Genomic DNA, 20,647 nt, shown 5'->3' on the forward strand with positions numbered 1-20,647 from the left:
TGGATTTTTTGAATGTGACCAAAATTTTCTTTATGAAAGTTGTGATTTAGCTATTTTAATGTAAAATAAAAAGTTATAAATTTTTTTGATTGTTACAATTTTTTTTTTTTTTTGGTAAAATAGAAAAAAAAAGTAAAAAAAATCATACATGTCACTAACATAATTTTTTTTTTTTTTTTTTACTAAATTGCAGTGTTTGGTGCCTTGTTCAGAAAAAAATGTCATCTTCATCATCAGTCCGCCGCAAATGTAAGACGATCTGTAATAAACTGAGTTTGCTCCGACCAATTCAAATCGTGAATCGGGCTTTCCGATCCGACAGAGTTCTCGACGCCCTAGCAAAGGCCTCCGAAGAGAAAACCGCGAATATCGTTCTATATAATTACCCTTCTTTTTCCGGCGCATTCTCAGCTCTCTTTGCGCACCTTTTCCATCATCATCTCCGCCTTCCATGTCTTATTTTGCCTTTCTCATCCGTTGTACCACTCAGGTAAGGTTTTCACTACTTTATTCCTTTTCTTTATATAAGCTTTTACCGGTTAAGATACGCATTATGGTTTTAGCTATGTTCAGGGTTTAGGGTTTAATGTGTCCTCGAGATTATATTATTTCTATTGCTGCAGGGTTGAAGATTTATGCTTTGATGGGTTACAAAAGTGTTACTTCCTTGATTTTCTTGGACCTAGAGGATTTGCGGCAGAGCTTTCACGTCGAACATCTTGCAAGTTAGTATAACTTTTTTACCATTTTCCTAGTGGATTTGTTTGTTTGTTTGTGTGTGTCTAAGGCCATGCTTTAATTCGTCTTTCTTGATTGTTTAAATAGGGTGATTGGATTTGAACATCGAAAATCTGCACTTTCCACAGCCTCTTCCAATGATAACACCATGTTTCATGTTGATATTGAGAAGAGCAGCTCTACTGCCGTGTATGAATTCTTTTTGAATGAACTTTCTCAAGTACAATCAGTTGATGTGAGTTCAAGTTACACTTATGTTGGTTTCATTTACATTAAGACAGGGTAACTAAATTTTTATCAATTTTTTTAAAACCTTATTGAATTGTGAAGAGAGGATTATCAAAGGTGTCTCAAAAGAAAATATATATTTTTTTATCAGTAGCAGTTAAAAGAAGATCACCACATAGCAAGTAATCTAGTAGAAAAAGAAAGGACAAATTAAGAACCTAGGTGAACCTAAAAAAAGGAACTATTTTGTTAATTATTATTGCATATTTTGTTATATAGGGGGAGGCAATTAGCCTTATAAAAGATGGAGATCGCTCTCGTATTGAAGCAATGCTTAAGTACATTGAAGATGTTGATCTTCGGCGTTGGACCTCCCCTGATACCAAATCTTTCAGGATTGGAATTGGTGAATACCGCAATATGCTGAATTGCATCACTAATCCCCATATGTTTGATCAGGTTCAGATTTAAGTAAATGCTATAATTTATCATCTTTACAAGATTAATTTGGCATGTTCAGTTTGTCTGAAAAACTTAGCTGTTATTACAGTATTAGGTTTGATCTAATATTTGTTTGTGGGGTTCTCATATGCTGTCAATCTTTCATCAGTTACTGGAGATGAACTGTATGGATTTTGTTGCCAAGGGAAATTCTCACGATAACAATCGCCATGATGCTGCCAGAAAGTTGTTGAATAAGGTGTTCAAAATTCGTCTTGGCAGAGGAACCTATGGTGAATGTCTGGTAGGATGCGAGAATTAAAAGCCAGAAAATCACTATTTTATTTTCATTTTCGTTTCAAGTATATCGTAATTTAAGTAGATTCCATCAAAATGGACATTTTAAGTACAAGCTTTCTTCTCCTGCTTTAAATCTGTTGCTGATCAATTCATTTCAATTATTTTTAGGCCACTAGAGCTGATGGGAATTCTGAATTGAGTGATGAAATGTGCAAAGAACTTAGCATAAGGAGTGCTGCTGCTGGACTGAGGTAATTTGCCTTTGTGGAATAATAGTTCTATTGTAATAAGCCTCTCTTTCCTGCTTAGCCTATTGTTGTTATGCTTGAAAAAGATTTAACTTATAACATTTAAAAAAATATTGTGTTACACCAAGGAACTAGCAAATAAAAAATGGACATATCATATGCTTCTTCTCTCTTAAGAACTCAGTTTCATAACTAGATTACCATTGTTTCTGTTCATGCATGACAATAATGAAGCCCCACAAAGTCAATAAATCAAGAAATTTTGATAATAATAAAAATATATCCTTTCATGCAATTGGGACAGTCACATTGTAGAATCTAGAAGAAACATGTAATTTTTACAGGAAATTCAGAACTTCTATCCAAACTCACATAAATGGCTTAGCATTAAAAGAATAACGAAACCATGTCAAATTCCACTTTTATCCTCTCTAATTCATCCCCTGTCATTGGAGACCACTAAATCCTCATCAGCATTTTCATATCATTCTTATACAACAATCATTGCATGCTAAGACTTTATATTCTGTTTTCAAATGTGACCCTACCCTTTCTTTTATGACGGCAGGCCTATTGGAGCAGTTATCTATATGAAGAGGAATAATAATCTGAAAATGTGCTTAAGGAGCACAGACAGTTGTGCAGATACCTCAGAAGTTGCAAAGGTATTAACAATACTTAACTTATATGTTTCATTTTTCTTCTCGTGTAAGAGAAAACTATGTTAAGGCTTTATTTTGAATGTTTAATTAGGCTTATGGTGGCGGTGGGTCTCGAAGATCTAGTTCCTTTATAATAAGAATGGATGAGTACAATCACTGGACAACGATTGGTTACCATCCAATATCAATGGAAGAATCCTTGTGACATGAACAAATTGAATATGAGGAATTATTTTTTAGCATAGAAAATGTTGGCAAAGAAGTGATCTGAGTGGCTGACTATATTAAGGAGGAGCTGAACAAGAAGAAAGAAAGAAAGAAAGAAAGAAGGATGAATGGCTCAATAGAGTGGTCTAGTGTAAAGGTTCCCAAACCGAGGCCACTTCATTGATGGAAATTCTTATTTTAAAGTGGTGAATACTTACCTAATTGTTGTTTTGATTAATGTATAATAAACATTCCCTTGAGAAATGAAAAATAGATTGAAGTAAGTGATGAACAACATGTTTTGTTATTTTCAAATAATCTTTTATTACAAAACATTTTAACAATTAAATTACTTAATTTATCAGTCAAAAGGTATTTACTTTATTTTTAATATTTAACACAAAGAATCTATATTTTTATAAACAATAGTAATGTAAAGACTTAACAAACACAAATACAAAACATCTTGGTCTGATTTTTAATACTACTTGTATAGACATAAAAACAAAAATTAAAAAACACAAGAGATTCTAGTTCTTTTCATTTACATGATTCGGTTCATTAATACTTGTTGTTGCCTCATAAAATTTAATTTTTTTCATAATTGTTGTTATACAACAAAATAAAAATAAAAAGGAAAACAATTATTGTAAATTTCAGAAATTACACAAAACAGTCTTTCTATAAATATATAGACGTATAAAACAAATATAGCATTGTATAAACTAAATAGTATTAAAAAGTGACTCACTTTTTATTTACATTTTTTTACAGGATTAAGTGGAATAATAAAAAAATAAATAAATAAATTATAAATAATAAATAATAATCATTAATAATAAATATTATTAATAAATAATAATAATAATAATAAATAATAAATAATAATAATAAATAATAATTATAATAATAAATAATAAATAATAATAATAACAATAATAAATACTAATAATAAATACTAATAATCATTAATAATAAATAATAATACTATTAATAAAAAATAATAATAATAATAATAATAATGATAATAAATAATAATAATAAAAAATTATAAATTATAAATAAAAAATTAAATAATAATAATAATAATAATAAATAATAATCATTAATAATAAATATTAATAAAAAATAAAGAGGGAAGAAGAAGAAATTCACTAGCTGTGAATGAAGGAGATGATGCAAGAAAGATAACTAGTGGAACAAAACTCTAAAATTCCTCAAAGGCGTTTAGGGTTAACTTACGACTTATTTGGTATATAGGTTATTTGAATAACATGAAAAAAGAAAAATAAATAAATAAATAAAATTAAAAAATAATGATCATGCGTGATGTCTTTAGGAGGCAATATTTTTGATAAAAAAATTTAAATAACCCAAAATCGAACAAGACCTTAGTCTAAAGAGTGTGAGGCTCGTCGTTGTAAACCGAACATATCCCTATAGAAGATTCAACATGGGAAGATTAGACGTTGTTCAGATCTCAATTTCCGACTTTTGTAAACGATTTCCTGCAAGTAAGCTCCGTTCTATAATCAAATTTTTAGGAAAAGAGGAATGTCGTGACCGTCCAACAATTCTAACAAAACCACTTCAGATCTCGGAGAATATTACAAAACCTGTTTAGATAAATAAATATTGAAGTATATTGAAAATTTGTAAGAAATTAACGTGTATAGTCAAATTTGAACGATAAAAAAAAAATTGAGAGGTGGACTGAAACCATATATACCTATATAGATCTGTGCCTGCATGGGAGTATAGATTGATGTAGCATTGAGTACGCTTCTTTAATGCATGTCATTACTGATGCTGCTATTGAGAACTATTGTAGGGTTGTGAGTATTGGAGACACCAACATTGGATCTTTATAATTAAGTAGTACTGTTAGTGTTCATCGGCAATATCATTCTTGTATATATGGTTCTAACTCCATGCATCTTCTATGATAATGCCTTCTTATATATGTTGGTTAAGGGCATTACTGATATTTGACTATATATGTATATCCTTGTACAAAATCAGCGTGATATGTGTGTGTGGATATTCTTAGTTCTTTCTTACTATATTCCATATTTGCACGAGCACGAGCTTAATCAATTGCCTTCCACGTTATATGAGTCATGAATCATTTTCTATGCTTCAAATTGTTTGGACTTTGGGGTTTACATGAGGGTGAGGCCAACATGTTTTGCAGAATCAATCTAGAAATTATTCATGAGGTTATAAACGAGCTGGGCGTGTCTACCAAGCCAGACCTGATCAGTTTAATTAGTTGGGGGGCAACCTTAATTCAATGCAACAACAACAACATGCATGCATGGTTATGCTTACATGCAAACAACCAGCTGGAGGCCCATCACCACAATATACTACACATGTCTCAGTCTTCATATTCTCAACAAACATCTTATGGTGCCGACAGGCCCGGTTTGGACCAGTCATCTGCCCCTCAAAATCAGACTGGTAGTCAAGGAGACAGTTACAAACTCAACAGCATCAGCAAGTCTCAGGCGGTCCCCCGGTGGCCCTGCTGATGCTGCTGCCGGTTATGGTTATGCTGATTCTTTTTTGTAAACAATATTTTTGTCAATAATCCAAGATCAAACTAAGCTCATAATAATGTACTAAAAACATCTTGGTCTGGTTTTTAATACTAGTAGTATATTCATAAGAAAAAACTCAACAAATGACTCTGTGGCCCAATGGATAAGGCGCTGGTCTACGAAACCAGAGATTCTGGGTTCGATCCCCAGCAGAGTCGTTCAATTTTTTTTACACAGCTCAATTAGTCAGTAAATAATAATTGTAAATTTCAGAAGTTATACAAAACAGTCTCTCTAAGCATTTAATGACAGCCAAATGTTAAGAAGTGACTCACTTTTGATTTACAGGATTGAGTGGAAAGGTGTCTGTGGATGTTTTGGGCTTAACAAGATAAGGAACCCTAATTTCTGCAGGTGGAGAATCAGGAACGACCTCTGGAAATGATATTTCAAATGCAAGTGATTGATATAAGCAAACTTCGTCCTCCTTACAGTAGTAAACCTGAAAACATATTTTATACATTTCCACATTAGCCTCATCTATCCTAATAAGACAAATCTTACAACAAATCAAACTCCGGTACCTTGCAATTAATTTTACCAGTGGAGGGTAAAGGGGCTGAACGTTTGAAATGAAGTGAAGCAATGCCTTCAGTACTCAGCAATCCATCCATAGGATCAAAACTCACTGGACTTTCTGCTTCAATATCTACCATAAATTTGCTGTTTGCTTCCTGCATTTCAAATAAATGAATGAGCTTTGATCAAAGTTATGTTTCAAACAATCCAAATAGAAATGAAGGATATATAGAGAAGAAACCTTTGAAAAGTGGTAGCCTTCTGGTAGTGATATTCTAAGAGATATGTTGCCTTCTTCTGAGGGAGGACCATCGCTCTTAACTATAAGAGTATCTGCTGATGTTCTCCTTCGAAGGCGCCTCACTGATTTGGCTTTTGATATGGGAGGCTGAACTCCTTTCAGCTCCAATGTCTTTATTTGGGAGGAAGAGGAGTCACTGTTCAAATCAAGGTATCTAATTATGCTGTTGTTTGTATCAGCTATATATAGTCTTCCTGGAAAACATCAAAATAATATCAATGAAATAATAATTTGTTACTAAATTATAAATACATGAAGTGAATAATAACAATAATACATACCATTTCCTGACTCAACAATTCCTGATGGCTCTGAAAGCTGCGGAAAGTATATAACAAACAAAATGTGTTAACTCTGTAATACAACTTAATTGGACTAAGGGAGATGGACAGTTGTCCACATTACAGAGAAATAAAGCCTTCTAATAGGACTCACAAGAATGACACAAAGTGGATCTTATCGAGAGTAAAAGCAGATAGAATGTGACTAGAGAGATCAAGAACAATTGTATGAAGAACATAAATTTCACAACTTTGTATCTAGGACTATCATGCTCTATTAGATGTACATATTTCCATTCACTTCATATTGTCCTCAATCATGATCTCTTAAATGTCTACTTATAGTATATGTAGAAGATAAAACTAATACTAGATTGATATTTTCTACACACAACAAGCAAAAATATGATGCAAAGATTGTAGCACACTTTTCATATTGCAAAGCTACAAAAAAAGAAGAAGAAAGGTTCCCCGAGAGATCTTCTAACCTGCGCCTCCAGAGCTGATCCCTCTCTGAAACCAGCTTTTCCAGTACCCGCTACTGTAGACACTCTCCTACTACCCGGATCTAACTTCTTGATCTGAAAATGTAAGAAAATAAAGACATCAATTAAGACTACACGATAATACAAAACGTCATACTTTGGAAATTGGATCATACTGGATTCTCAGAAGTTCCTTTGGTATGCCTAACACTCCTTAGGGTTAAATTCTTTCAATGTGGAAGTAATTCATGCTAAATAGTATCAACTTAACATATTTGTGAAGACAAAATCATAAGCTTACTTTGGTGTCTTACTGGTCCTTAGATGCATGTATTCTAAAACTAATGGAAAGTTCTTCAGTGAAATGATTACCTTGTGATTGTACGAATCTGCAATATAGATTTGACCATTTTTCCCACATAAGACACCTAGTGGATGTTGAAGGAGCACTTCAGAACCTGTTCCGTCATGATCTCCAAACTGAAAGAATTGCATATATTTTATGAGTAGATAAACTTTGATGAACGAACTGATAAATGATAGTCATTACTATAGTTCTGTCATTAATGCATTACAAATATGGGAAACAAGTTATTTTATGAACAATAGCATTTTCAAGGTAACAAGGAAAGCAATAAAAAAATCTGGTGATTATCTTCAAGGAAAAGTTGTACCCTAAACAAATTGTCTGAGAAAACTGGATCACCGCCAACTAATAAACTAGATCCGCCCGTTTCAAGATTAAGTGCTCTAATGGAGCTACTCTCACTGTCAGCTATATAAGCCTCTTTTAAACCTACCATGGCAGAACATAAGTTTCAGTTTTCGTCAAAAGATCTTACAAACTATCAACAATGAATAGTCTTTGAGGTGTACAACTGCTGCAAACTATGAATTACCAGGAGACAAGGAAATTCCAGATGGCTGAGCAAAAGACGTGTTTGTAGAGCTATATGAACAGAGAAAAAGGAAATTATATTAGTAATTTGAAATTGAGGAAAATGCATATGAAGAAAGATTTAATCATATCTAATCAAACATGAAACAGTCAAGAATCTGATACTTGCATACCTAAAGCTAGATTGAGTAGTAAATTAAATTACAAAAGCAAGAAAATTGATTCATTGTGTTTAGCCTAACATTATTCTTGATCCTCCCTCCCCCTTTAACAGTTTAAAGCTTAAACATATTAGGTAAGTTGGTAATTTACATAGTAATAGAGCTCAAGATCATGATTGAATCCTCCAAATTTATTGATACTTAAGTTATGATGACCTAGTTTTTTTATTTCTTGCTTTGTTTTTCCCTCCCTTTTGTAACGTTTGAACGCATCTTGCGTTCTTTCTATTAAAAAATTTATATTTCAAAAAAAAAAATTACACTGACCTCGTAATTGATAGGTTCTCTCTGCAAGGGTTGCTCATGAAGGGGAGTGTTAGCTTGATACTGTTCATTTTCTAACACCTTAATCTTAAACTTCTAGGTCTCTTTTGATCATGATTAGCTACAAAATGGTGACTGGGGTTGATACTATTATGTTTAGACTTTTTGGGTTTCTCTCAACCTTTTTAATGGTTATCAACATGCTAGAGATGTTATTTTATCAAATACATGAACCTCTGATGACAAAATCAGTTTACAAGGAAAAGATAGATGAAATCAAAAAGATCCAAGTAAATAGGAAAAAGATGAAAGACAAAGAAGACTTGGTATCTTAGTGCATATTATCCATCTTTTACCTCGAACCGTTCATGTTTCTCTCATAGCCATCACCACTAAAGGTCATGGTCACTCCATCTAGTGTGTTATGTTCCCATATTTGATGCTGACCAGCCATTGCAATGTAAACAATCTCTTTTGTAGGATGAAAGCAGACATCCCACGGTGAATTGAGAAGCTGAGAGAACGCAAAGAAACCTGTCATCTTTTAGTTCTAAATGGGAAATTAGAATCCTGTTATGTAAAGTTAAATTTTTTTGTATTATGATTACATAAAGGCATCTCATCAACTAGTTATTAGCAAAAACATTCCTTTCAGATAAATAAAATGTTGTTGTTTCTTGCCTGGTAAGTACCCTTCCCTCCACCTCTGTAATCAGAACCTTTAGTTCCATTTCCAGCAAGAGTCCGAACTGTCTCACCAACAAAATCTATCACCCTGTAAGAGGAATAGATTAACCTAATTAAAAAATATGTACATAGAATAGTTCACATAACAGCTACATACTAAGTTTTCCCATTTTAACAAAATACTTCAATCAGAATGAGTTGAGGAGGGCATAGAGTGAGAATGGTGGAATGTACATAAAACTTTTCATCCTCACACTCATAGAAGAGATACAGGATGAATAACTACTCATATAAAATTGCATGCTTCATCCCCCTTTTCTTAAGAAAATACTGGATACAGAAATATTAATCAGAGAGCTACCTTAGAGCATGGTTTTCAGTGTCTGCTACATAAACGAGATTTTTCTTTGCATTGTAAGCTAACCCCTGGATAGATAATAGAAATTTAGTTCAATTAAGAGTAACTGATTTGTTTTCATGAGAAGAATGGGCTCATTGAAAGAACAATTTATGAGCAAGGTACTAAGAAGGGTTTAAAAGAAACATGAGCTTGAACTGGATCCTACCTGTGGCCTATTAAAGGTGGCTTCCTCAAAGCTACCATCAGTGAACCCTTCCTCTCCAGTGCTTCCAATTTGGATAATAAAATTCCCATCTAGGTCCGTAACAACCTTTCTCCAAGTTGAAACCAATCACATAAAATATATCTTATCAGAACCAATTCTTCATAAAATACCAACTTGAAAAGATATTGGCTTCAACATAAAAGTAAAGGGAGGACATACAATTCGATTGTGGTTACTGTCTGAAATGAAAAGGCGGCCATTGACATCATCAATTGCAAGCTTTCCAGGAAATTTTAAGGGTGATGTCAGCAAACGTGGATCATTTTCCTTCTCTAAACTCAAAGGAATTGGCTTGTCATCCAGCATTCTCCTTTCTCCATAGTAGAGAAGTGCCGCTTCCACCAGATCATCAAGATCCTGATGGGGATCAATCATTCATAGCTATTGTTGGGGGTAAGAAGGTTAAGTATGCTATAACTTTTCTAGTGCAGGAAGATAAAATTGATGACCCAGAATTGAGACAGAACTCTTTTTTGACGAGGTAAAAGTTCTCAAAAGGGAGATTGGGGACAATTGCCATTATAATGGCAAAATCAAAGGCTTCCTGGGTAGGACCTTCTAAGATATAGTAAATATTGTCATCTCCATACTAACAGGTTTTCTCAGTAAACCTTGTTTTACCACTATTTAGACCTTGCATTTAAAAATAAAAAGTTAAACAAGCAACCGAGTTATACATATTTTGCACCCTCCTCCTGGCATTCTGCTCTGTTATTTTGTCAACACAACTTTCATTAGGTATCGTCTTCTCATTTGCAGGTCAATCAAATATAGTGTTGCATAATGCCCAGCTCTTCAAAAAGTTCATGTAACATTATGCTTGTCCATACAAACTCTTAAAACCATTTCCTTAAAAATAATAAATATAAAATTACATGGTCAAAGACTCAAAGGTACTATTATTTTCATCTTGATCATCTACATTAACATATCTAAGTCAAATCTCATGAGAATCAGAATTGAGTCTGGGTAATTGCAATCCTTAAATAGAGATTGTGACTGGTCATAGATAATATTTTTTGTTATTTCAGTTTTCTTATGGACTTTATTCACCGTTTCATCGTCCAGCACACAACAGAAAAGTTTTACACTAATAAGTAGATGACAAAATAGATGGAAGAAGTGTATGCAAGAGTCGTATAGAAGTTTTATCACCAAAAAGAATTGTTACAAATTCCAAATCACTCACAGAATAATACCTTACGACGACCTTCACCTGATAATTGGGCTATGACTTTACCATTAGGCGCAACCACAACAAATGTAGGCCATGAATTTACTCCTAGCTCCCTCCATAAGTACATATCTCCATCATTAACAACCTATATTTTACATAAGGAAAAAACACCAGAATGACCGATTCATGAGGAGTATAGGATAAACAAGGAATAAAGGTCAAACAGTCCATTACACTAATATAAAGTCATAAATCATCCATTGAACTTTAAATTACCTCAATTTACCCATCAATTTGGTCCTATTGGATCAAATCCTACTGAATTTAACATCGACACAATTTGCCCATCAAACTTGTGTAATTGGCTCAAATAATTCATTGTGTCAGTCAGTCATTGTTAAGTCATCATTTCTTCTCCTTTTTTTTTCATTAATGGTCTAAGTCAAGAATGTGAACAATGTAAGAGGGACTTAGATGGAGGGGAAAGTGCAGACAGGATTCAACAGAATCGAAGAAAATTTAAGGGAATATAAATGATTAGAAGGAATTGGTAAATTGAGCTAGTTAAGAAATTTAGATGGGTGAATTGAGCTAACCTAAAATTCAGTAAGTGATTTGAGATTTCTGTTCAATTCTGATAAGATACTTGAGCTTTTCACAAGTACATTTTCTAGGTTCAACAAGGAAATTGTTCCATTAAAATGCAGAGAAATCTCTCAAGATAACAAACAACCTACTGACTGTTGGGTTCAAATAATTGCACTCACTTTTAATAATATAACAGCCTCCATTCTAAAGGTTTAATGTATGAAGCTAAACCTTAACATTTAGTGCAGAATTCAGGAATAATTAGTTTAAATTCATTGTCTTGCTATTAAAAACATGATTCATAGCATCTAAAGCAAACCATTAGAAGGTTGTACATAGCTATTTCCAGCCACTTAAAGAATAAAAAAGACACTTTCTCATGGCACCTTCTTAACAAATTCTGTAAATAGACATAATAATTTCAGAATTAAAATAAACTTACAGGGTGAATGATTCCATAGCGTAGTACTGCATTACGAATGGCATCCAAGTCTTTTTCGTTATCAAACTTAGCAGAATGCACACCAACAACAGTAAACTGCAGTGGAGTTAGATTAACGGTTAGATCATAAGCCAAGAAGTAGGTTCCAGTGAAGGCTAGTGTAATTCTTTTTGCCAGGCACAAAAGAGAGTTGTCTGATTATGAGCAAATTAATACAGATAAAATGATTATTGCAAGCATGATGGACTATGCAAGACTTCAATCAGTATGTTCTAAAACTTAAAGTTTCCAGCAAAATAGTACATTTGATAATGACACTCTGAAATAATCACTTTTTTAAAATGGGAAATTCATTAAATATTAGAATAAACACAAAGAAATAAGTAAACTCTGAAATAATCACACATTTAAGAGACCATTAGTGTGGTCTAGTTAGGGCAAAAATGTTAATAATAATAAAAAAGTGATGTTTCTCTTCTCTCTCTTATTTAAGTGGCTAATTAGTGCGCATTACTAATCAATTTCCCGAGATTGTATTTTACCTAAACACATAAAATACTAAAAGAAACCAAGCTCATTTTGAGCTCATTATATTTTCTTTATATAATTAGCTCATTTTTTTTTAATTTGAAATTTGAAAGCTTCCCAACAGAGAATTAAACCAGTTATTTTATTGAATTTTTATATAATTAGCTAATTTTAAATATATAAACTATAAAAGACTTGTCTAAACTCATTAATTATGAAAATATGACTCATTTAATCTCTTATCTAATCTATCATTTTAACATCATGAATATATATATATATATATATATATATATATATATATATATATATATATATATATATATATAATTAATTTGGTCTCCCTCCTTAAAATTAGTGTAATTCAGTTTATTTGTTGTTTATTAATTTTTTTAATCTTAGCTTAATTTTTTTTCTAAAGATTAAATTATGTTCAAGCATAATTTCATTAGATCGCTAATTAAAATACTAAAATACATAGATTTTATCATTATATATTAATACTTTTAATTTTTTTAATACAAAAATACACCCCTTAAAAATCACCACCCAATCAACTATTTTTAAATAATCTAAGATTATTTAAAAAAAAAAAAAAACTCTTAAATTTTATTTTATTTTAATATTTATAATAATATTTAATATTATATATATAATGTTATATATATTTATACAACATTTATGCCGATTAATTTTTTAAATATTAATCATTACAATTTTTTTAATATTATTTATAAATTATAAATAATTTACTGTGGATTTATATATTATTTTATTAATAATATAATTTAAATTATCAACAAATAAAATATATCAAAATATATATATATTAAACTTATTACATTCAATCCATATTTTTAAAGCAAAATGTATTTATATTTATTCTAGATAGCTTATTGACTAAAATTACATTGAAATTTTATTTTACCTTATAAATTTTTATACTTCACTATTTGTCCCATAAAAATATTATCTATTAACCTTTTCTTTCTTTTTTTTTTTGCATAACAAGGCATCAGTTCAGAAACTTTACCAAATTAATTATTTTTTTATTTTTTTTTGGTAATTTACAAGGACAGAAGAGAAATGAGAGATTAATTTTATAAATATATATATATATATATATAATGGCAAATTAAATAGAGCCCGAATAAGCTAGTTTGTTTATAGTTGATATAAAATAACTTTTTAATAGTTCATAAATATAAATGTGGCAGTTAATTTGATAGTTTTTTAATAGTTCATTTAAACAATCATACAAGTAGGTACTATAGATGAGCTTTTTTTCAAAGTAAAAAGTTGGCGAAATCGTGAAAGGTAGTCCTGTTCAAGCAGAATATCAATTAGGAACCGTAGAACCTTTCGAGGGAAAAGTTATGGTATTGGAAAAATGAAAAGCTTCATTTTTCTCCTATTAGGAAAAGAGGAAAAAGTTATGGTATTGGATAAACGAAGAGCTTCATTTTTCTCCTATTAGGAAAAGAGAGTTTTGCACAGGATGAAAATTCTTTGATCTTAATGGCATCTATGTTCTCCGATTTTTTTTTTCATCCCTCCACCCCTCTTCCTTGTATTGTACAAAATCTTTTTGCATTTTCTTTTCAATAAAAGTTGACCTCTGAAAAAAATATGTTTTCTCTGAAAAACATGTAACAAGTTGTAATAGATTAGATTTTTACCGGCATATCTTTGTATTTCTTCTCCAAAAATTCCAGGTCGGGTAAAACATGCATGCAGTTTATACAACAGTAGGTCCAAAAATCCAGAACCACCACCTTTCCTTTCAGATCCTGTTCAACCAATAAAATACATGAGCTGGGTGAAGGTGAAATCCACGCAAATAAAACAGATATCGGAAGAAATAGAATATGGAATATGTCACATATAAATGCAAGACAAATACCATTTATCTTTTCCAGTTTTTTTTAAGCATCAAGAAGGATGAAATTACAACAAGAGATTTTAATTAATGAATAGTGCAGAGGAGATAACATACAGTTCTAAACGACTTTGCTACCAGAGTTTCAGGGCTTTAATAGATTTACCCTGCGCAACATAAGTGGAGCACTATTTAGCCAGTCCAATTTTGATGGGAACTCTGGCACTGTAGAAGCAGTATTCCTTGAACAAAGAGAGAATAAATGAATTTTCATAAATAGACAGAAGAAGAAAAAAATGAAAAACACAGTTTAGCTGAGAATTTTTTTTGGGCAAGACTCCAATTTTATTTAACTACAACAACAAACTGAAGTAACCTGTTCTCTAGATCAGCTATATAGTTCACAAATTGTTGAATTTTGGAAGAGCGGGATGTGCCTGCAAGATATTAGACCATTGTAGCATAAAAGTTGAAACTGTTTAAATTGTAATCTACATACACAAAGGAAATTTTGATATTGACTCCAATCTAGAGTAGGAAACATCACTCCGTACTATTAAATGATGTTAGACTCTAAGGATCATGAGACACTCTATATGATATCGCTAGGTAATACTGTCACCAACCTATCAGATACCAATGGAATTGTCTAGGTGTTGCTCTATCATAAGGCAAACTAGGAAAAACTTGCGTAAAGGCTGGTTACTAAGATAATCTTCCCTTATGGAATTTAAATTGTATCATTTAATTAGAAGTTATCACAGAGTAAGGTTTAAAATCCAATAATTGTCCCGAAAGGCCTCTAAGTGCAACAAGGTCAAGGAGGGAAGCAAATGCGAGAAGAAATAGATATCTATAGTAAGAGAATGATAACGGAAAGGACATGTGACTCAAGTTGACGGAGGATATACCAAAACCAAACAGAAGATGTGAATACAACACTAAATTTTTAAAGTTAATTTAGTGTTGTAAATGTGAATACCTTTATCTTGCTCAAAAGAGGGATTGCTAATTTTAAACAGCAGATTCCATATTGCCTTTGGAGATGCATATTGCATTGCCTACAAAGTTTTACCCATTTCGACCAGGAACAAAAAGTGTTGAGCAATAAAACTACCCAGAGAAAGCTGAAGAAAATAATTTGAAGGAAAGGAAATACAAAAAAAATTCTTCATGTTTCAGCACCTTCCAATTTGTAATGGTGAAAGCAAGACAAGAAACAGCGATACCCAAGCTTCCATATCTTACAATCTCTCGTCGAGAACCTTGCAACCTGTCCACAAATTATTTCAGTGACTGCACTCAAAAACCGCTTGAAGTTTATGCACAGATCATAATACCAAACATACACTTCCTATGATATGTGCCCCTCGGAATGAATATACAATAAACTCAAAGAACATATGAAAAGAAATGGTGTGCTTTATTTATTTTTTCTGTACAAGGCTTCATTATATTGGTTACTCTCTGGAAGAAAGGTTTGGAAAGGAAGGAAAAATGATCTCTTTTCAGAATAGGAATAACAGATCTTGTGCATCTGTACAGAAGATTGGTTCTTGAGTCTGACTTATGGTCTCAACAACAACTATGAACTATCATTGGTGTAAAACAACCTTACAACAATTATGCTTGTCCTTTAAGACATATTCTTTTTCGCAACATCAGACTTCAGAGAATAATTATTGGAGATGAGTTAAATGTAGAGATCTTATTAAGGGTATATGTTTGCGGTTGGCAATGGAGCTAACAATAATATATGGGAAGACCCATGGGTCCCAAATCTCCCCTCATTTATAGGACATACACCAATATATGTATACCCTTCAATGTCCTTTGTTTGAGTAACTCATGACAAATAGTGCCGTGACTAGTATCTAACTTTTCCCCAAGAAAAATACGACATTCGCGTCAACTGCAGTGGTAATAAGATTTTTCATTTCTTTTCAAAATAAAAATAACATTTTCATTGGATCATCTACATGAAATCACTCTTACCTTCCAATAGAGAATATCCCAGTGTTTTCTGAACTAGTATCGGGGTAATAACTATTCTCTTTACCCTCCATGATTCCTTGTGAAATTTGTGAAGACTGACTAACATTTTTGGAATCTTGAAGTTTCTTATCTGCAACAGTAGTCAATATCAGACATCATTTTGCAAGAGAAAAACAACCTAAATGAATAACAGCCAAAATTTTACCAGGAAAACAGTGTTAATGTAATGAAACATGAGCTTCCCTGGTCATAAAGTGGGAAACCAGAATCTAGCAAGTATAACTAAAGTGATAGAATAAGAATGATTTATTTTTCCATGAAGACAAAAACAGAGTTGCAGTCCTGGAAAACAAAACAAGAATGACCAAAAACCCTAAAATCTTACAAGCAAGAACAAAACCATAGTTCTCATTGTGTACATTATTGATATTACAGATACAAAAAAAAACATTTCCTGATTACTTCTGGAGTCACATACTATGGAAACCAGGGCCACCACTGAGAATATCATCCAGTGAAACACTTCCTATGTTCTGTCTAATAAGTGATGGACCAGCTTTTGCAAGAATCTCCTCAGACAATGTTGTTGTTACAGCTATGCATCTGCATGTAGAGGTGCAAGATTAGATGATATATATATATCGCATAGAAAGGTATCTTCACAAGTTGCACCTGAATAAATGTTGCTTCATAAACCAAAAAATAATAATATAAGCTGAAAATAGGTTACCTCATATCTGCAGCTTTGGCAGCTTGAACCCCAGCTAAGGCATCTTCAATCACAATGCACTGGGCCAAAAGAAAGAAGAAAAAAATATAATAAGATTTTGACATTTGTATTGTTTTCCTTCCTTAGCTTGTAATGTCGAACGCTCTTCGTGTTCCACCTTTTCATCATTTATATAAAAAGTTGACCACTTCAAAAAATAAATATAATGTCTGCATCATTCATCTGAGTAAGATCCTAGGCGGATAGGGTTAATGGGCTACTACTTATTACAAAAGAGAAATTACATAAGAATGTCATGGTGTATCAGTATGTTTTTTTTTTAAAAGGTCAACTTTTCATTGAAAGTAAAACGCAAGATGGTGTATCAGTATGTTAATTTGAGATAACATCGAAAACTGTTTTCCATACAAAAAAAAAAAAGAAAAAGGAAAGCAATAGCCGAACAAAAAGAAAAAAATGTTAATGGAAGATGTGGTTCAAAAACCTTTTGTGACATTTTCTAAAGAATATGATCATGTAATTTTGATTGTCAAATAAAAGTACCAGTATGATTACCTATTCTTTAGCTTATCTTTGTTTCGAAGGATAGGATCTTTATATTTTGAATTGAAAGGAAATAACTCAAATAAGTTCTTTCAATTATATATAGTTTTATAAGTGATCTTGCTATACCAATATACCTCATTAATCGGCACATCAAGGGTCTTCGATGCTGCTAAAAAAATGTCAGGAGCAGGTTTCAAATTCTCAAAAGCATCTGCTGAAACAATTGCATCAAACCTGATAAAGATGCAAGACCATGATTAAAGGCAATATAATCTATATTTGCAGAAATTGCAGAATTTCTCCTATATACAAACATGAAGATTTGTTGCTTTTTCGAATTCCAAGTCTTAACTTCCAGACTGTAGTGCAAAGAATGCTAGTAACAATTATTTTTTCACACTTTCTATCAACCTCTTAAGCTCGTCACTTATTTAATCGGATAGGGGTTTTTCACTATCTTCAAGGAATGGACATAGCAAAATAGTCAAAGCATGCATAGGTATTAGCTAAAATAGTTAAGCACATTACTTGGGACATCTATTTTTCCTACTTCTGCTGATGAAAAATAGTTCAGGCAAAAATTTAGTTCCTTGAAACTACTTTACATATATTATCATAATAAGGAAATAATGGCAATCTCTTCTCTTTACATGAAAAGAGACAATTGTTAACAAGTATTAGTACTTTTATCATTTTTATTCAAAATAAACAACATAGATATGCTGAAATTCGGTTGATAAGATTTAAATTTGTTTTTATAATTAGGTTTAGGTTTATGTCATGATGATCCTTCTTAATATATGAATGAATGGGCCTTGGAATCTACTGCACACATGACCTCAGTGAATATTTTATTCTCTCAAGTCACCAAGTGCTTAGGTAGATAATACCCCCGCCTAAGCATTTGGTTCAAGCTATTATAGTAAAATGATTTTATTTTGTAGGAAAAAGTATACAAATCTCCAAAATAACCGACTAACCGAACCTATATCCGAATCGACTGACCCATTCGGATGTAGGGCCAGTTATTGTTATTAAATTTAGTATAACTGAATTCCTTTTTTGGATACACGTTTCTTTGAAGAAACCGAGCCAACCCGAAGTACAAACACCCCTAGCAGCAACCTTTACATTACAAGAAAACGAGAGAAGGATGACTTTGTTTTAACAAAGTCAACTTTACGCCTAAAACATTACATAAATAAAAAGAATGTGTGAACAAGTAGTGGCCAGCATGAGGGTCGGTATATTCCATTTTAGGTTTGATGGAACACGGTTTTAAGACTTACATGGAGTAGATTATATCACAAAATGCCACTCAAGTTAATATTTTAAAAAAAGAACTTTTATATGCAGATTGAATTAAGGATATTTGGTTTTCTCCTGCTTTTATTGCTACATCCATGACTCAGAAGACCAACCAACTTTAAGCATTAATAAAATATATTGTAGTAGTAAAACCAGCATGAGTACATTGTCTTACAGGGATATTGGTAAACCAGCTGCTGCTAAATTGGCATCAACTTTAATGCGATCTGCACTTGATGCAACAGCAACTTTGAGCCCCTTGCTCTTGCACTGGCAAGAGAATAACAACTTAATATTTCAGAATAAAAAAATCATATTACCATTAAGATTCTAATCTGAAGCCACAGCAAAACATACCTGAGTAATAAGCTCAAGTGCACCAGGAAATCCTATACCAGAATTTGGCTTTGCAAACTGCAAAATATTTGGAATTTGTAGACAATGTTAAAGTTAAAATAAGTGTGGAAATGGAATCAAACTGAAGGAGCAAACACCTTGTCCAGATATATTTCAAAAAATCTTTTCTTAGCCGCTTCAGTGTCAAACCCTTTGACCCCCTTTACAGAAGCTACACCCCCTAAGAAGTTGGCTTCACCTGTAGAAGGTGAGTTTGACAAAACAATTAAATCAAAATAACAGGACAAGAGCACCACCCAACTCTAATCAATATGAATAAGAAAACTGTACCAGTTCCCATGAAAGGGACGAAGTCGTCGACTGTTACTTCCACATCCATTTCAGCAAACAAATCCACACCGGCCAATCTTGACGGCTCTTCGCTGTTACATAGCACTCCGTCCATGTCAAACAACACTGCTGATACCTTCCCCCAATCCATACTAGTCTCCGATGGATTATTATCCTCCAATTGCACACAGGATTTGACCACAGTTGATGAATTCCGATTACTCCTCAAAACAGCTGATCTAAACCTCCATTGAAGCGAATAAGCAAATTTGGGAGCCAAACTTGAGGTGTAGAAGAAGGTTGAGAGCTTGGAACGCGAGCAAGAAAGGGATGACACTGATGAGAGTCTTAACGCCATTCTCAAACCTCTCCCTTCTACGAGTGGCGGGAGGCTTTTTGTAGATTATCTAGCAAGATGCAATCATTCCGGGAGCTTTTTTTTCAAACTAATAAAAATAACATTTTACAAATAATAATTTCTTACATATTTAAAATTACTTTTAATGAATTAATTTCTTTTCATATCATATTGTAGGACAAATTTGACATAAAAAGAATTTATTAATCATATTATTTTTTGGTGTGACTAGTTCCTTTACAAAACCACATTTATTTTTAATGGGATATACCTAATCACGGATTTATGTAGAAGCTCAAGTTAGTAGAAACAAATCTCATCCCTGAAAATAATATATATATATACAAACTACAAATGTGACGTTAGTTACTAATTTCTTTAAAAGATTAACTGAATTCAATATATGTTAATATAATTATTAAAAAAATGGTAAATTTTACCTTTGTCTATTCTTTTTATCTAAAATTTCTTGTTTTTTTTTAAATCCACCCGAACTTAGACTCTTGAATCAGTCTCTAGATACACTAACAAATGTTGACGACTTTTGGGTCAATTGTATTAAATGGTGTTTTATCAACAATATCGCTGACAGCTAAAAATCAATCTCCATGTGGTAGACGATCTGAAAATAAATAAATATAATAGTTTTCAAATAAAAAAATTATTATACAATTGTCTCATAGGATTAATGTTATGTATG

General features: G+C 32.2%; 2 protein-coding genes and 1 non-coding gene across 3 annotated transcripts; 2 read left to right on the forward strand and 1 right to left on the reverse strand.

Moving 5' to 3' along the window:
• The first annotated feature begins 218 nt into the window (after window positions 1–218).
• Window positions 219–2,906, forward strand: LOC124945763. The gene is made up of 8 exons (XM_047486256.1): window positions 219–490; window positions 624–725; window positions 826–973; window positions 1,246–1,425; window positions 1,577–1,711; window positions 1,876–1,958; window positions 2,524–2,620; window positions 2,709–2,906. Exons 1-8 carry the CDS (start codon window positions 219–221, stop codon window positions 2,820–2,822), a joined length of 1,131 nt encoding a protein of 376 aa, XP_047342212.1. The 3' UTR covers window positions 2,823–2,906.
• A 2,599-nt stretch (window positions 2,907–5,505) lies between these two features.
• LOC124910535 (protein SUPPRESSOR OF QUENCHING 1, chloroplastic) lies at window positions 5,506–20,025 on the reverse strand. Its single transcript, XM_047451195.1, has 28 exons — window positions 19,590–20,025; window positions 19,397–19,497; window positions 19,260–19,316; window positions 19,078–19,172; window positions 17,729–17,828; window positions 17,049–17,107; window positions 16,797–16,921; window positions 16,319–16,448; window positions 15,509–15,596; window positions 15,306–15,384; window positions 14,700–14,760; window positions 14,490–14,565; window positions 14,124–14,234; window positions 11,917–12,012; window positions 10,909–11,031; window positions 9,869–10,066; window positions 9,650–9,754; window positions 9,445–9,509; window positions 9,078–9,171; window positions 8,753–8,910; window positions 7,913–7,962; window positions 7,688–7,809; window positions 7,386–7,493; window positions 7,017–7,109; window positions 6,529–6,565; window positions 6,188–6,441; window positions 5,952–6,101; window positions 5,506–5,869 (listed from the first exon to the last, which is right to left on the reverse strand). Exons 1-28 carry the CDS (start codon window positions 19,945–19,947, stop codon window positions 5,699–5,701), a joined length of 3,264 nt encoding a protein of 1,087 aa, XP_047307151.1. The 5' UTR covers window positions 19,948–20,025; the 3' UTR covers window positions 5,506–5,698.
• On the forward strand, window positions 5,513–5,585 carry TRNAR-ACG. Its single transcript has one exon. It is a non-coding gene; the product is annotated as a tRNA-Arg (tRNA).
• Window positions 20,026–20,647: the final 622 nt, after the last annotated feature.

This window comes from Impatiens glandulifera, chromosome 7 (genome assembly GCF_907164915.1).
Source record: "Impatiens glandulifera chromosome 7, dImpGla2.1, whole genome shotgun sequence".
In the NCBI taxonomy this organism is placed as follows: Eukaryota; Viridiplantae; Streptophyta; class Magnoliopsida; order Ericales; family Balsaminaceae; genus Impatiens; species Impatiens glandulifera.

Excerpts from the sequence above, each read along its gene's own strand:
- LOC124945763 (XM_047486256.1), top strand. The coding sequence starts at position 219 with ATGTCATCTTCATCATCAGTCCGCCGCAAATGTAAGACGATCTGTAAT. Across the intron at positions 1,426-1,576 it reads ATCCCCATATGTTTGATCAG|TTACTGGAGATGAACTGTAT; the intron begins GTTCAGATTTAA and ends ATCTTTCATCAG. Across the intron at positions 1,712-1,875 it reads GAACCTATGGTGAATGTCTG|GCCACTAGAGCTGATGGGAA; the intron begins GTAGGATGCGAG and ends AATTATTTTTAG.
- LOC124910535 (XM_047451195.1), bottom strand. The coding sequence starts at position 19,947 with ATGGCGTTAAGACTCTCATCAGTGTCATCCCTTTCTTGCTCGCGTTCC. Across the intron at positions 19,317-19,396 it reads TTGAAATATATCTGGACAAG|TTTGCAAAGCCAAATTCTGG; the intron begins GTGTTTGCTCCT and ends AATATTTTGCAG. Across the intron at positions 7,110-7,385 it reads CAGATTCGTACAATCACAAG|ATCAAGAAGTTAGATCCGGG; the intron begins GTAATCATTTCA and ends TTACATTTTCAG.